The sequence below is a fragment of the Pithys albifrons genome, chromosome 2 (genome assembly GCF_047495875.1).
Source record: "Pithys albifrons albifrons isolate INPA30051 chromosome 2, PitAlb_v1, whole genome shotgun sequence".
NCBI classification, from domain to species: Eukaryota; Metazoa; Chordata; class Aves; order Passeriformes; family Thamnophilidae; genus Pithys; species Pithys albifrons.
In genome coordinates, this window is record NC_092459.1 from 49,311,770 (window position 1) to 49,327,122 (window position 15,353).

The 15,353-nt window shown below is 41.9% G+C and overlaps 2 protein-coding genes across 3 annotated transcripts in view; one reads left to right on the forward strand and one right to left on the reverse strand.

Moving 5' to 3' along the window:
- Positions 1-11,873, reverse strand: part of GOPC (golgi associated PDZ and coiled-coil motif containing) — a 26,721-nt gene extending 14,848 nt beyond the window's left edge. For both annotated transcript variants that reach the window (XM_071548960.1, XM_071548959.1), the window contains exon 1: positions 11,482-11,873. In XM_071548960.1, the coding sequence (XP_071405061.1) occupies positions 11,482-11,748 (267 nt within the window). In that variant the 5' untranslated portion in view covers positions 11,749-11,873. The remainder of the gene's footprint in view (positions 1-11,481) is intronic.
- Positions 11,747-15,353, forward strand: part of LOC139684448 (nephrocan-like) — a 20,419-nt gene continuing 16,812 nt past the window's right edge. The window contains exon 1 of the mRNA XM_071580423.1: positions 11,747-12,000. Within this exon, the coding sequence (XP_071436524.1) occupies positions 11,747-12,000 (254 nt within the window). The remainder of the gene's footprint in view (positions 12,001-15,353) is intronic.

Below are 15,353 nucleotides of genomic sequence, written 5' to 3' on the forward strand. Positions count from 1 at the left end.
GCCTCAACAGACCAGGCTAGCATTTACTTCCTGTCAAGGAACGGAGCTGCGTGCATTTCCACCTTCCAACTGCCAGAATGACAAAAAAAACTTGGAAAATTTGTAAACCCTTGCTGAACTTCAAAGCAGAAATTGCCTTGTACAGTAAGATGATATTTTAAATACTACAAAGCCAAATAACTATAGAGAAATGGGTTACTTACAAAACTGCATTGCTTTCCCCAGTGACCAGCCATGGTTAAAGCCTCCCTGCAGTGCATTGTGTACCCTCTAACAAAAGCTGACATATACCTGAAGTAATGCAGCAAAAGAAAATATCACCAGCATGATGATATGGGACAGAGCAGACAACAAGGACCTTAATAATGAAGCCAGTTTGACTCAGTCACAATTTCACATAACATAGAACCACAAAAGCTCTGTATTCAATTTTCGAAGCCACTCAGTGAGAAACAGAGAGGGTAGAGATAGCAGAAGAAATGACAAGCACAAACACGAACTATCAGTATGGGCATTCCTTCCCAGAGCATCATTTACTGCATGAGGCAAGTGCTCTACAGAAAAAGATGGTGACAGATAATACAATATTTCAACCTGTATAAACACAACAAGGATAAATTAATATTGCACAAGCAATTGTACTAATCCTTTAATTGGCAGCTTTTGGGGGTGTATTCTACAACAAGACTGTCAAAGAGAGATGTCATTATTTTGATGGTCCCCTGCAACTGCTCTAGACTTTGCACAGAAGTCAGCTGGGAGCAGAAGCAACAAACACCCATCCACAGGAGACCACTGAGCTTCAAGGTTAGAAGAGTTCAGGAAGAGCCACCAAACAACAAATAGAGAACAGAAACTTTCACTGGGGAACAATGTGGGGCAGAGGGCAAAGAGAAGGTAGTGTGTGTATACTTTCATAACATCCTTTTAACCGTAACTTGCTGATTCAGCCAAAAAAGGAACTCTTCTGGGCAGTATACAACTGCACAGATTAGCAATTATCACTCATTAACAAGTACCAAACTGCAAGGTTACCCTTTAGTTTCTCTCCGCTAAGCCATTTGTGTCTTATGTCTCGGCCAACAGGCGGCTACAGCACAACTGCACTGTGGTTCATGGAAACAGAATTTAATCATGAAAACCTACATCTGGACACAGACGAATCAAGCAGGCAGGACATGAGAGACAGAATTTGCACAGCTCTTTTTTTCCTTTTATTCTGACGTGTTGGCAAAGTCAATGCCTTTTGAGATATGCTCACTTGTCTCTGACTCACTGAAGTCATGGATACTTTTCTCAGACCAAGATCAGTAGCTGGAATTTGGTGCCAATGGCAACAGGAAGTGCCTGGTCTGAGCCTTGCAATGGAAGTCAAAATGTACTGAAATCAGCCAGGAAATAATGAAGTTTCTTAGTTATTAAAGGAACTCATGCTCTTGTTCCAATGCTTCACTTTTCCCACCTCTCTTGTCATGGACAACACTTTTCCTAAAGTGCTACGGAAAATTCTTCAGTTAAGCACTGCCTGCTAAATGAGAACTCAGAGAAGTCACATATATGAGTCTGTATTGAAAACACTAAGCAAAAAAAGAACAGCACTACTGGCAGAACCACTTAGGAATTTCCTAAGTACCCCAATGAAGCTTGTTCTCCAATTTATCAATAATTACTAAACACATTACTGTTAATTCTTTGCACTTACTCTCCCTAGTCCATACATTGTCAACTACATACCACATACTCCTTGGTTTCTTACACTTTTTCTCCTCACTGTTCTGAATAAAAAAAAACAACAAACCTTTAAGAATGATCTGATCTGTCTGATGTAGAGAGAAAATGTAATTCTATAAGTCTGGTTTTCCTTTTCCTCCACAACGTATTAGTAAACACACAATATTTCAGAAGGAGCTACTGCTTCAAATTATCGCTACAAGCTCTCCCTAAATTCTAAATAAAAGTCTACAATTTGAGTAAACTGGAAATCTTAGTCAAATTCATCAAATAGTAGAGATCTGTATTTATCTTCCAAACAATCTAACATACAGATGATAACAGAAAAAGCCTTTGGAAAGGCTAACTAAATATTTACTCAATTTTGGGGCATATTTTGCCATTTACCAAGTATTTTGTATTTCTCAGAGATATTACAGCCATGGAAATGAAACACAAATTTCAACCAAAATAACCTAAAATTTTATAAATTACTCCTTTTATTCCCATAGGAGATAGAAGAAAAGAATTCATGGCATTAAGCAACAAATACTTCTTCCATAGAATATTCAAAAATTAAAAACAAAGAAAATCGCCAGGCAAAACAGTCCAGACATAATGCCCTATTTTTGATCAACAGTTCTTATTTCCTGTTCAAGTAGTTATAAGTTATCAAAAAGTTGAGTTTGTTATAAATGATCTTACGCTAACTATGTATTTTAAGCTAGCAATGTAATAAATGAGAGCTTAAATGTTCGGGTTGATCACATCTGCAGTCACGGAGTTTTTAAAGCCTTAAGTAGTTTTTCATCAGGAGTCTCAGAACAAAATAATATCATTTAAGCCTCTTCCCATTAGTTTTGGGTGGTCCTGTGGTGTAAAGGAGAGCACTCTGAACTCCAAATCCCAAGGACCTGAGTTCGAGTCTCAGTGGGACCATCCCCTGGCAGTTCAATGCCTCCCTGCCATCCCATCCCGTCACATCTCGGATGCTCAGCAGGGTCAGCCCCGGTTAGTACCGGGTGCTGTGACAGTCCCGAGGACTTCCCTGTCACTGTCCAAGCTCGCTCGGCTGTGGCAGATGGACCTCAGGACTTAAACGGTGGGGCCAGTTCTGCGCACGCTGTGCCTCACCTAAAAAATCCACTGCGCAGGCTGGAAGGGCACACCCACGTGGGGAGAGCCCTGCCCAAATCTGCGTTGGAGAAGTCTGGCCATACACATACATAATTGTTTCATATGATGTCTGAACTCTCAGAAAAAATACTCATTTAGTCACCTGTATATTTTTCACAGAAAAGTGAAGATTAAGAGTACCTAACCAAAAATCATTTCTTTCTATCAGATCTCAGAGACACACTCAAAGATCCTATAAAAATTTATACATTGAAAAGATTAAGAACGTGGACCTTGCCCTGAACAACTTACAACGTAAATACGTGAAGGAAGTGATGAATAAATATAACAAAAGTACAAGCACGGAGCCATTTGTGTACAGAAGCGCAGGGCAGGAAGCAGACAGATGGCACGCTGAAACCACAACTTATCACTGCCCATAACCATCACTGCTTGAATGAGGCACAAGGATACGGCAATATCTCAACATCTACAGCATCAGAGGGAGCACAGAAGTAGAAAACTTCAGTGGGTGACTCACAGACTGTGTTGACAGGAAACAAACCCTCACTACTGAAGGGAAACCATTTGTGGGGGCTGAGGGGCAAACAGAGATGGCATCATTAGATAAAATAATGACAATGTTTTTGGGAAAAGCTTTTTTTATTTTCCTGAGCTACCACTGCAATAATTTCTGCAGTATGGACAAGAGTTTTATTTGCATTAATAGATATAAAACACATTCACGACTTATCCATTGCCCAGATATAAGAACTGAAAATAGTTTCATGCTGAATTGAAAAGCTGGGCTCAAGGCCTGAAAATTACTATGGCAAGACAGTGGCATTATTTCCCACACCAAATGAAAATGAGATGAAGACCTGAAATCCCTCAACATCAAAGTGTAATGAATGCACTTTTTGGTATATGAATTTCTAGCTCAAAAAAAGACTAAGCATAATGCATATATTAGAAAACACATATTTTTCAGCAAGGGAAAGCTAGACACATACAAAATTATCCATGATATTACCAGCCTCCAGTGACTAAAAGTCATAAGCGAAACACTCTTCAAATGCCTTTAAAGTTTTTGTTTAATTTCAGGCCTTTAGGGTACACCTAATTCATTCTCATACTAAGCCTTCTAAACTCAACAAGGTCTGAAAATTGTCTTCCTAAAGTGAAACATCATTTTTTTCCATCATATAATCTCTGAATGCCAGCAGGTAGCACTTCATTTCAGAATTTCTTAGTTACCTAAAAAAGGCAGTCTAGTGCCATAACTTTATGTCTACATTTCTCCCTGTTTTGCCTTTCTTCCCTGTTGATCTGAACTGAATTAATTTCCAAGATTCAAAGCAGAAGTGGTAAAAGTGCGTATGATTAAAGTTTCTACAACATACAAATTTTGCACAACACAGCTGCCAGCAGTAAAGGGTGCCAGATTAGTGCGCTCAGAGGGGAAAGTGGGAGGAGTCAGATCTTCAGCTAATTAGTTTAATCTTCCCAGAGACAAGGGCCAACAGCCCGGTGTCCAGGCAGCACACAGGCAGTTCTCAGCTTGAGACTGAGCTGTTGTCAACTGTGTCCAGCCAACTAACAGAAAAACGCAGGTAGATGAAAAGGCAAAGGATGCTGTGATGTGGTAACTCCCAGATTTTAGGAGACTGCCTGAAATGGAAAGTCTTAGGGACTTGAGAAAGTGCTCAACACTTCCATTAGGACAAATCATTCCCCACAAAGGAGCAGGACACAAGATTTTCAAGCTCCATTGATTCCGTTACTAATAAAACATCTCTGGTATATATATAGATATTTTTAATGGCTCATTTTACAGGACACATCCCTTTCAGTCTTGTCATGGGATCAAACCAAAACTCATAGACAAATCAAGTATATGAGGTGGGTTTACTTCTTCAGAAGCATGTCCTCATGTAATTTATACTAGACTCCAAAATGTTTACCAACATATGTTTAAGTATTTCAACATTCACTCCTGATCAGGACTATTAATCTCCCGATTTAAAGGCTGCAGAATTCAGGATCATGAAACACAACAGAGCACATCACAGTACTGCAATTACTCTTGGCCTCTGTCCCCATACATGCATAAAAAAGCAATATAAATTTCAAAATATGACACTAGCATATTTGCTGAATATTTTATTATGGGGGCATTTTTTAAAGACAGAAACGTCATTTAAAGGCAAAAGGAGGTAAAAATCCTAATTATGCTTTACAAACAACAAAATCATTATTCCTAACTGTTCCAATGACATTACACAAGTGCAGGACAGAAAAGTTTTTCAGGATGTGACAGCTGCAGCTCCTACAGCCTGAGGCCTAAACACACTCACAGACACCAGATCCCCAAGTGGCGTTGGTTCAACAACAACAGAGACTGTCAAGCACAGCTAGGAACCACACAATTCATGTGCAACCAAGTTTTTGGGGGACCCCTAACTTTGCATCAGACCCTTGATGTGAAGTAGTCAAAGGTCTTAATAATTATGTTTCTCTAACTGTGGGAAGAAAAGATTGTCTCCCTTACCTCACCAGTGTCACTTCACCACTTTGTCACAGCTCTCCAAAAGACAAGAATACTCTACCCTTCCTCAGTCTTGACTGTTTGGTTTTCTTTATTTTTATTACAACCCCAAAAAGGACGTATGTGACTTAAATTTTTAGTTAAATCTTTAAATTTAAAAAAATGGTCTTTATCATGTGATTACTAAGAATACGAACAATAAAATTTATGCCTAATGACTTCCCAAATAAACACTAAAGCTACAGCAGCATAGCTACATAAGTAGTCTTGGTAAAAATCAGTGTATGCTACTGAAGACACAAATGAATTGTAAATTAATTTAATCCCCTTTTATTATGTCTCAAACAGAATACAAAGTACATGAGACGAATGAATCACTCCATTTCTCAGATTCTAGTCTAGTCCTTATAAAACATTCAGAAGACTGGTCAGCCAATTGTATGTATGTATGGCCAGACTTTGTGAGGGAAGATTTGGGCAGGGCTCTCCCCACGTGGGTATGCCCTTCCAGCCTGGGCAGTGGATTTTTTAGGAGAGGCACAGCGTGTGCAGAACTGGCCCCACCGTTTAAGTCCTGAGGTTCACCTGCCACGGCCGAGCGAGCTTGGACAGTGACAGGGAAGTCCTCGGGACTGTCACAGCACCCGGTACTAACCGGGGCTGACCCTGCTGAGCATCCGAGATGTGACGGGATGGGATGGCAGGGAGGCATTGAACTGCCAGGGGACGGTCCCACTGAGACTCGAACTCAGGTCCTTGGGATTCAGAGTCCGGAGTGCTCTCCTTTACACCACAGGGCCACCCCCTTCAGCAAATTAAAGGGCTGGAAAACAACGTTCCTACTTTTTTATATTCTCTGTTTAAGACCATTCTGGACACGCAATTATTTGCACATTTTTCCTCTCACCGATTAAAAGGTTACATAATAATAATACTACATGTACAGCATCTTAAGTATTTGGTTTACATTTACAGAAATGGATACATCAACCAACATTTATACGCCATCACTGATCTTTTTCACCTATCATTAACATACCTGTTAATGCAGCAACCTGTTACTGTTTTCACTTTACGTTATGTACTGTTTCTTGCTACTGTTTTACTTTGTCTTTGACTGTTTCATTCTGTTTACACCCACTCACAGATGCACAAACTCCTTTTTTTTTTTAAATCACTATTCGTACACGTTGTTACCAGTCACAAATTTCTGACTGCCTCACCAAGACCTTTTTTGTCAGGTTGCCCAGGCTTCTAGTTGTTTATTAAGAGGATACAAATCTGTTCTTAGAAGTCATGTCGATAGTTTTATTATTGCCATTATTTTGAAAGCCATATAATGCAGTACATAAAATTATGAAATATAAATTAAAATGCTGCTTTCCCTCTAACTTTCACAACTCCCAACAAGTTAGACAGGGAAAAGGAAAACCCTTTCTACATGCAGACTGAAAAGTAAGTAGTTAAACTTGCATAGAATTCCGGGGCTTCTAATACATGAAAATATGAATTAAGTATAGGCGACCCCCTTAAAAGGGCATCATTATTCTGATAGAAGCTATACATATCAAACTAGTGAAAACTTAGTATATAAGCCAACTGGAAAATGCACACAAATCTGTATTTCCACTTCCTGAATATGTTAAAACTGCTCATATTTTAGGATATAAAATTAGCTGGATCAAATCTTATTCAACTGTTTAAAAAAACAAAACCACTCTATCTACTACCAACAGATTTCTATTCCAAAAGAGAAAAAGTATGAAGAGTCAAAAATACAATTAATAACACCTGCATAAACACTGGAAATATTAATGAAATGTGAAAAAATTAAACAAGTTATTGCAACTATGCTCCCAGCTTTATTTCCCATGGGGCAAAGATGTATCTTGGACTTCAGCAAGTGCATTTCTCACTGTAAGACAAAGGAGAAAGGGTGAAAAAATTCTACCTTACTTTAAGAAGTACTGACAAACAAAAAAGCAGGACTACAACTCTGCAGTGTGCCCTGTAACACATCACCATGCACATAAAGCCACCTATAATTAGCTTTTTCAGCTTGCAATTGGGGTTTTTATATATAGACCTTTGTATTACCTACATTATTATACATATGCTTTAGCTGAAACAGTAAGGAGTTATTTACAGAAGAATTCAGCTTATAGAAACATGTTCCCCTAAACCTGCTGATTCCAAGTTAATCATGGACATAAAACTACATGGGTCATTAACTCCTTAGACATATATATTTTCTTTAATTTCAGCATGTATACTGGCTTAACACAACTGCCAAGATGCAGGGTGTGCTCCACCAGACAATCCTTTCTAGCTTGTTCATTTAAAATTGCAGAATCAGATTGGCAAGTGCCAGACTTAAAGTCAAGCTCAGTTTTCACTGGCACATTGACCTACTTATTTTATTTCTACAGAACTGCACTACACAGAACTTTTTTAAATGGGCATTTAGACTACGTCAGAGTCAAGTGACAGTCAAACAGAAAAAACAAAGCCTATGCATGAACTGCTTCTCAATTAAGTATCTACTGAAATCTCACAGTGACTTCCAGCCTCCATCTGTTGATTTATACAGCTATCCAAGAGACAGAGCAACACAAAAAATCTCCTTTAAAATGGCTGTCATCTCCTTTTGTTCTAAAAGCCTGAGGCCCTTACTGTCCCTTCATCAAGATACACTTCTCTATTTGTTCACAGTGAAGTGAAGCTGATCTCAGAAAAGGTGGTGGCTTCCATTGCCTAACACTTTTCTCCCTCTTTGATAAGCTACTTAATTCAGTTCTGTCCTACTGTCACCAGCAGGAAAATTAGGAAAACAAATCCTCCCTCCTTGTCATACCATTACTTTAATTTAAGACTGCAAATGTTATTAGCACAGTAGTAGGTTTATCAACTTTCACCACCCCAATGCACCAGTAAGTTTATTTGCATACATCCCCTGTGCATCTGCAATACCTTCAGGCTTCTGCTAAAAATAACTTATCCCCGAACTGTCAACATATGGCTGCCTCTTGGGAAACTGCAGCCTATTCAGGAACATCCCTCAGAGAGCATTTTACCTGGACTCATCTCTCTAGCACTACATAAACAGCAAAATGGCAAAAACGTTTTTGAAAAGTCCTACAGCAGGAGCCTCCATCCACCAAGCTAACCAACTGTCTCTGAAAAGCAATTGTACCAAACAGAGAATGCATATTAAGCTGATGAAGTTGATAAATCAAACACTGAACTGCATTTTTTTATTCTTGACTGTAATATTATGATAAGACCCAACAATTTTGGTCAAGGAAATGGAATTCATGAACAACAGAATAATTTTTTATTATTTTCCTTTACAAAATAGTATCACTCATTCAGTAAGACAAGGCCAGGCAAATGCAGCTGCAAGAGTAACCTTAGTCAAACAGCTTCAGTCAAAGTATTATTTTAATCCAAACAGAGATGAATCTCTGAAGATGGATCTAATTTACTGGTTTCAATACATGTTTCCATCTAAGGAAACTCCTACTGATGACATTCTTATGAACGTGATGAAAGCTTTGTACTAAAATGTACAAGCAGTATAAAATTACAATAGTGGGTTATTAAGGAACTACTAAAATCTTAAAACTCACATGAAATACAGTAACTCACATTATTAAAAAAAGAGTAAAACCACTGATCAGTATTAATGATTTCTTTCAAAATACGTCACCGTATCCTTCACGTTGGACACCGTGGCTTTTGACAAGACATCTGTGCACATAAAAAGACAAGACACTCATTTTAAACAGAGCAGCTCCATCTTTTGAAGATTTTAAATGGCAGCTTTCATTTCACATTTATGCCTTCAATAAACATGAAGTCCTAAAATTAACAACCTTCAAGGCAATAAACCTTCTAAAGGTCTATTTGAAAAAACCCAACTCCTTTATACATATGAGGCCTAATAGCACTTCCAGTAATAAAAACATGTCACAAAAGACTTTTTATTCACTTCTAAAGCACTCACTCTAGATTATTAGTACCATTTCTATCAAACAATTACCTCATGCATGTAGATATACACAATAACTATGCTGATTAGTAACAACTGCTCTAGCTGTGCTCCTTTGCTCTTCCACTCATATGAGATTCAGGCACAGATCTTTAGTTCTTTAGGTGTCCCTGAAGATTTTTTTAAAGATACAAAATAGCTTTCAGGCTCTGAGTTATATCATTTCCTTTCAAAACATTTAAAACTGAAACAACCTTTCAAAGAAATACTTAGGAAGCACCAATCCATACTTTTAAAATATCCTGAAAACTCACCTGGTTCACAGGTCTGTACACAATACCCACTACCCTTGCATAATATGCAAGAAATACTGATTATGTACTCACAAATCTTATGTTACTACACTTATTCAATTAAGCCTGCTGTATACAGTGTGTGTGTACATATCTATATATAATACATACCATGTAATATATAGATACACACACATATATACTAATTCCCAATACTACAATGTACATGACAGCACAAAGAATATAAACATCACTACAGGAAGCATTCTGGTGAAATAAAGAGTGTGATGAAAAAACCTCCTAGTTTAACAAATTCTTTGCTCTATTCTGTAATATCCTACTCTTCTGTTAAACTCTACAGGTTCTTTTACATAACAGTGTTTTCGTACCAGGAAGAAACCTGAGTAAAATCAAAGCCAATGTACTCTACTTCCTACTGAAAGGCACACCTCTAGAAGAGCAGGTTACTGCTTGAAGTCTCTAAAATTCCTTTATTATAATAAGTGTAACATGGAGAACTGAAAGAACAGAATTCTGTCTACTGAAGCTCTTACAAAGCACATATTTTCATGGTTTGTCAGAATGTCCCCCCTTACTCCAATATACTTCCAAGTTAGCAGAACAAGCAATAATGCTCTAATAAGTATGGTCTCCAGCAGATACTAAAGGAATGGGAGGGCTTTAGCCAGGGAAAAGGTAACTGGGGAAGAAACATCAACGGCCTCCTAATATGTAACTGAAAGACAAGAGGACAGTTCACATTCACACCTTTTAAGAATAAGATGAATGACCACACCTACTAAACCAAAGATGCTTAAGTTGGACACATATAAAATGACCATAAAGTTCCCCAGAATCTCCTTCCAGAGCACTCCACTCCTTGTACAAGCCAAAGGACCTGCAGTCCTGTCTCGCATCAGCACCAGACAGCTTGGCTCTGTCTGATGCTTCTTTCTTCCCAACCTGATTGAAACTATGGATCAGGCACGAAGAAAACTTTTCAACAGGAAGGGCAGTTACTATTCTCCTCACAGAATGTGTGACCTCTGCTATTATCTTCAGTAACTAAGCTTGGCAGAGAGCTATTTGATCTGCTTTGTAGTGTGAAGGGACAAGAGGACATGTCGAATTCCATTCCCAATCCATTTTTCTGTTTCCTTTACTTGTAAGGAGGAACAATGTCTTCACTCTGACTATTGAGACTAAGCACTTCAATCTGGTCTTTGTCACCCTTTTAAAAAGGCTTTCCAAATTCACAGGATCAGAGAATCAATTAGGTTGGAAAAGACCTTTGAGATCACTGAGTCCAAGTTATGACCTGACCCCACCATGTTAACTGGACCATGGCAATAAGGGCCTTGTCCAGTCCTTCCTGAAACACCTCCAGGGACGCTGACCTCACCATCTCCCTGGGCAGCCCATTCCAATGTCTAATCATCCTTCCTGTGAAGAAATTTCACCTAATGTCCAACCCAAACCTCGCTTGGCGCAGCTTTAGGCTACATCCTCTCGTCCCAACTCACCAGGGACTCAATGCCAATAGCAGACGAGTCACCAGCATCTGTTGCTCAAGACTCCTCCTTTCCACATCCAAGAGAATTCCCTTGGCACGCACCGCCCCATGCCCGCGCTGGAATACCCAAACCCAGAGGGACGATCGCCAGGCCAGGCCCGAATCCCAAAGCGCGGGGCCTGGTTTACCCCCGGCAGCCGCTTCCCGGGCAGCGAAGGGGCAGGACGGGCCCCCCCGGGGCAGGACTCGGCCCCCTGCGCGGGCACGGCCGGGGATGCTCCCGCCGGGCCGGGCCCCGCATCCCGCTCACCTCCAGCTTGTGGTTGATCTGGGACAGGGTCTGCGCCTTGTGGCACAGCTGCGCGAAGCAGGAGCTCAGGCTCGTCATCTTCTGCCGCCCCTCGTACGTGATGTCCGCCTGGTCGGGGTCGATCTCGCCCAGCAGCAGGTCCACGTCCACGAACGCCTTGTCGAACTCCTTCTCCAGCACCTCGAGCCAGCGGAACATGGACACGCCGCCGCCCGGGGCCGGCCCGGCCGCGCCCGGACCGCAGGGACCGCCGCCCGCCGCCGACATGCCGCCGCCGCTGCCGCCCCGTGCCCTCGAACGGCGCTGCCCTGGGCCCGCAGGACGTGGCGATCCCGCTCCCGGTCCCGCTCCCGGCGCCGCTCCCAGGGCGGCCACGCAGGGAGCGCAGGGAGCGCGTGCGCGCCGGCGCCTGGCGGTGTGGCAGGCGGCACCTGCCGAGCGCCGATCGCCCGATCGCTCCCGGCCCGTGCCGCCAGGGGGCGCTGCGGGGCGGTGCGAGGGAGAGGCGGAGCCGGAACCGTGTGGGTCTGACCCTGTGTCCGTGTGTCCCTCTGGCCCTGTGTCCGTGTGTCCCCCTGACCCTGTGTCCGTGTGTCCCTCTGGCCCTGTGTCCGTGTCCCTCTGATCCTGTGTCCGTGTGTCCCTCTGGCCCTGCGTCCGTGTGTCCTCCTGGCCCTGCGTCCGTGTGTCACTCTGTCCCTGTGTCCGTGTGTCCCCCTGGCCCCGTGGCCCTGCGTTCCCCTGGCCCCGCGTTCGTCTGTCCCCCTGTCCCCGTCCCGGTCCCCGAAGCGTCCTCGCCCGGCCCCCTCAGGCAGCGGGCGTACAATTGCAATTGTAGCCATGTTTGTATTTAGACGTAGTCCATACAGAGCTATGCTAATTTCGTACCTAGGAAAGAATAAGAATGTAGACCTTGCTCTGAAAAACTTACAATGTAAGCACATGAAGGAAATGATGAAGGTAAGGAGAGGCACAAGCACGGAGGCATTTGTGTACAGAAGCGCAGGGCAGGAAGCAGACAGATGGCACACTGAAACCACAACTTACCACTGCCCATAACCATCACTGCTTGAATGAGGCACAAGGATACGGCAATATCGCAACCTCTTAACATCTACAGCACCAGAGGGAGCACAGAAACAGAAAACTTCAGTGGGATGATGGTGTTGACAGGAAACAAACCCTCACTACTGAAGGGAAACCATTTGTGGGGGCTGAGGGGCAAACTGAGAGATGGCATCATTAGATAAAATAATGACAATGTTTTTGGGAAAAGCTTTTTTTTATTTCTTTTTTCTTTTTTTTTTCTGAGCTATCATTGCAATAATTTCTGGAGTACGGGTGAGGGTTTTATTTGCACTAATAGATATAAAATACATTCACGACTTATCCATTGCCCAGATAGAAAGACTTAAAATAGAGCCAAACTGCACTGGAAACCTGGGTCATTTTTATGTATATACAGTTATATATAAAGGAGGAGGAGAGGAAAGAGAAGCCTTCACTCCTGTATTCACCAACACAATGAGCAGGTGCAAACCACACTGCAATATCTGCAGTGACACATCTGTTGCTTGTGCTCAGCAAATATGCAAACTTGCAATTATTGTATAAAATCACAGAACCATAGAATTTTAAGGGTTGGAAGGGACCTTAAATATAGAATCATAGAATTGATTGGGTTGGAAAAGACCTCCAAGATCATCAAGTCCAACCCTTGGTCCAACTCCAGCCCATTTACCAGATCATGGCACTCAGTGCCACGTCCAATCTCAGTTTAAAAACCTCCAGGGATGGTGAATCCACCCCCTCTCTGGGCAGACCATTCCAATGCCTGATTACTCTCTCTGGAAAGAATTTTTTTCTGATATCCAACTTAAATTTCCCCTGGCAGAGCTTGAGCCCGTGCCCCCTTGTCCTATTGCTGAGTGCCTGGGAGAAGAGACCAATCCCCACCTGGCTAGAACTTCCCTTCAGGTAGTTATAGACAGTGATGAGGTCATCTACTCCCAGCTCCCTCTACCATGTGCAGGGACACCTTGCATGAGACTAAGTTGCTCAAGGCCTTATCCAACCTGTCCTTGAACAATGACAGGATGGGGCACCTACCACTTCTCTGGGCAACCTGTTCCAGTCTCACCAGCCTTACAGTAAAGAATTTCTTTCTAATATCTAATGTTAATGGACTGCCCCTGGCATCTTTGCATCTCCAGCAGCACAGATGAATACAGCTATACCCATATGAAAGGTATTTTATTAAAAAAAAAAAAAAACTCTTTTTTTTTTTTTTTTTTTTTTTGTTCATCCTGGTTCTGAAACTGAAACAAATTTCAGGGAATAAGCTATCCCTACACGGGTGCGTTCTCCAAGACATTCACCTTGGTTACATCTCATCTCCTTTGTAATACTGCAATACTGCAATTCTGATGTTGATTTCAGTGGGAGCTTCATTAGCAGGTCTTGTGGAGAACACATGCAGCTTGGTTTTATGGAATGAAGTTGTAATTCCACCTCAAAAGAGGAATGAGGATCACTTTAACCCAGATCAGGATCCTAATCCTGCCTGCAATGTTACCCCACAAAGTGCTCTGCCATCAGAACAGAAGGAGAGCACAGCGACCCTGCAGTCAGCACAGGAGGATACCAAAGCAATGCTAAGGGCAGCAGGACCCCTGCATGCCTGGCCCTGGGGCTGAAGGGCATCCCTTGGGGGAGTTCCTTTCCTCGCTCCACTTTGCATAAATAATTGATTGGAACACAGATTGACAGAAAGATACCACTTTACAGCTCAGTGGTTAGACCAGTCACCTGGAATGCAGAGAGATATGTCAGAGCAGGAAAGAATTGTACTTCCATCAATCTGTGCTTTCAGAAGAGCTGGATAAAAGCAAACCACCACTAACAGCAAATATCTCATTTCCTCTGGGACCTGCTATTGTAGGCTTGACAAGAAGCTTACAGAGTGTTACTACAAACCTGCTCACTTGCCCTTTACCATTTGTCATGGTTTAACCCCAGCCAACACTAAAGCCCACACAGCCTCTTGCTCACTGCCCCTCCGGTGAGACTGGGGAGACAATCAGAAGGGTAAAAGCCATAAAACTCACAGGTTGAGATAAAGGTAATTTAATAGGAAAAGAAAAAGCCACACACACAAAAAAGCAAAAAAAATGACTTAATTCACTTCTTCCCATGGGCAGGCAGGTGTTCAGCTATCTTCAGGAAAGAAAGGCCCCATCCTGCATAATGATTATGTGGGAAGACAAAGACCATCACTCCAAACGTTTTCCCCTTCCTTCTTCCCCCTAGTTTATATACTGAGTATGATGTCATATGGTATGGAATACCCCTTGGTCAGTTGGGGTCAGCTATCCTGGCTGTATCTCCTCCCAACTTCCCTTGCCAGGATGGCAGTACAAAAAGCAGAAAAGGCTTGGGCTCTATGTAAGCACTGCTCAGCAACAACAAAAACATCTTTAGATTGTCAGCCCTGTGTTCGGCACAACTCCAAAACAGCCCCACTAACCACTGTGAAGAAAATTAACTACCCTAGCCAAAACCAGCACACCATTCAAACTGTCTGCACTGCGACTGAAAGTAGGTAGTAACAAACTGGGAAACTGATGGGGGCTTCTTTTACTGCTAAGCCCATCCATGATGGAAACAAAAGCTACAAACCCCTTGTCTTGGGTTGAGCTGGCAAAATGCCAACTGTCTAAGACAGAGTGAAAAGGGATGAAGGGGGAGAGGGAAAAAAAACCCCCTCCAAACTAGATTTATGCTGAAACTAACTATATGTATTTATACAGAAAAAAATTAAGAGAAAACTACAATATAACACACACTTACACAAGTTATATATATATAACAAG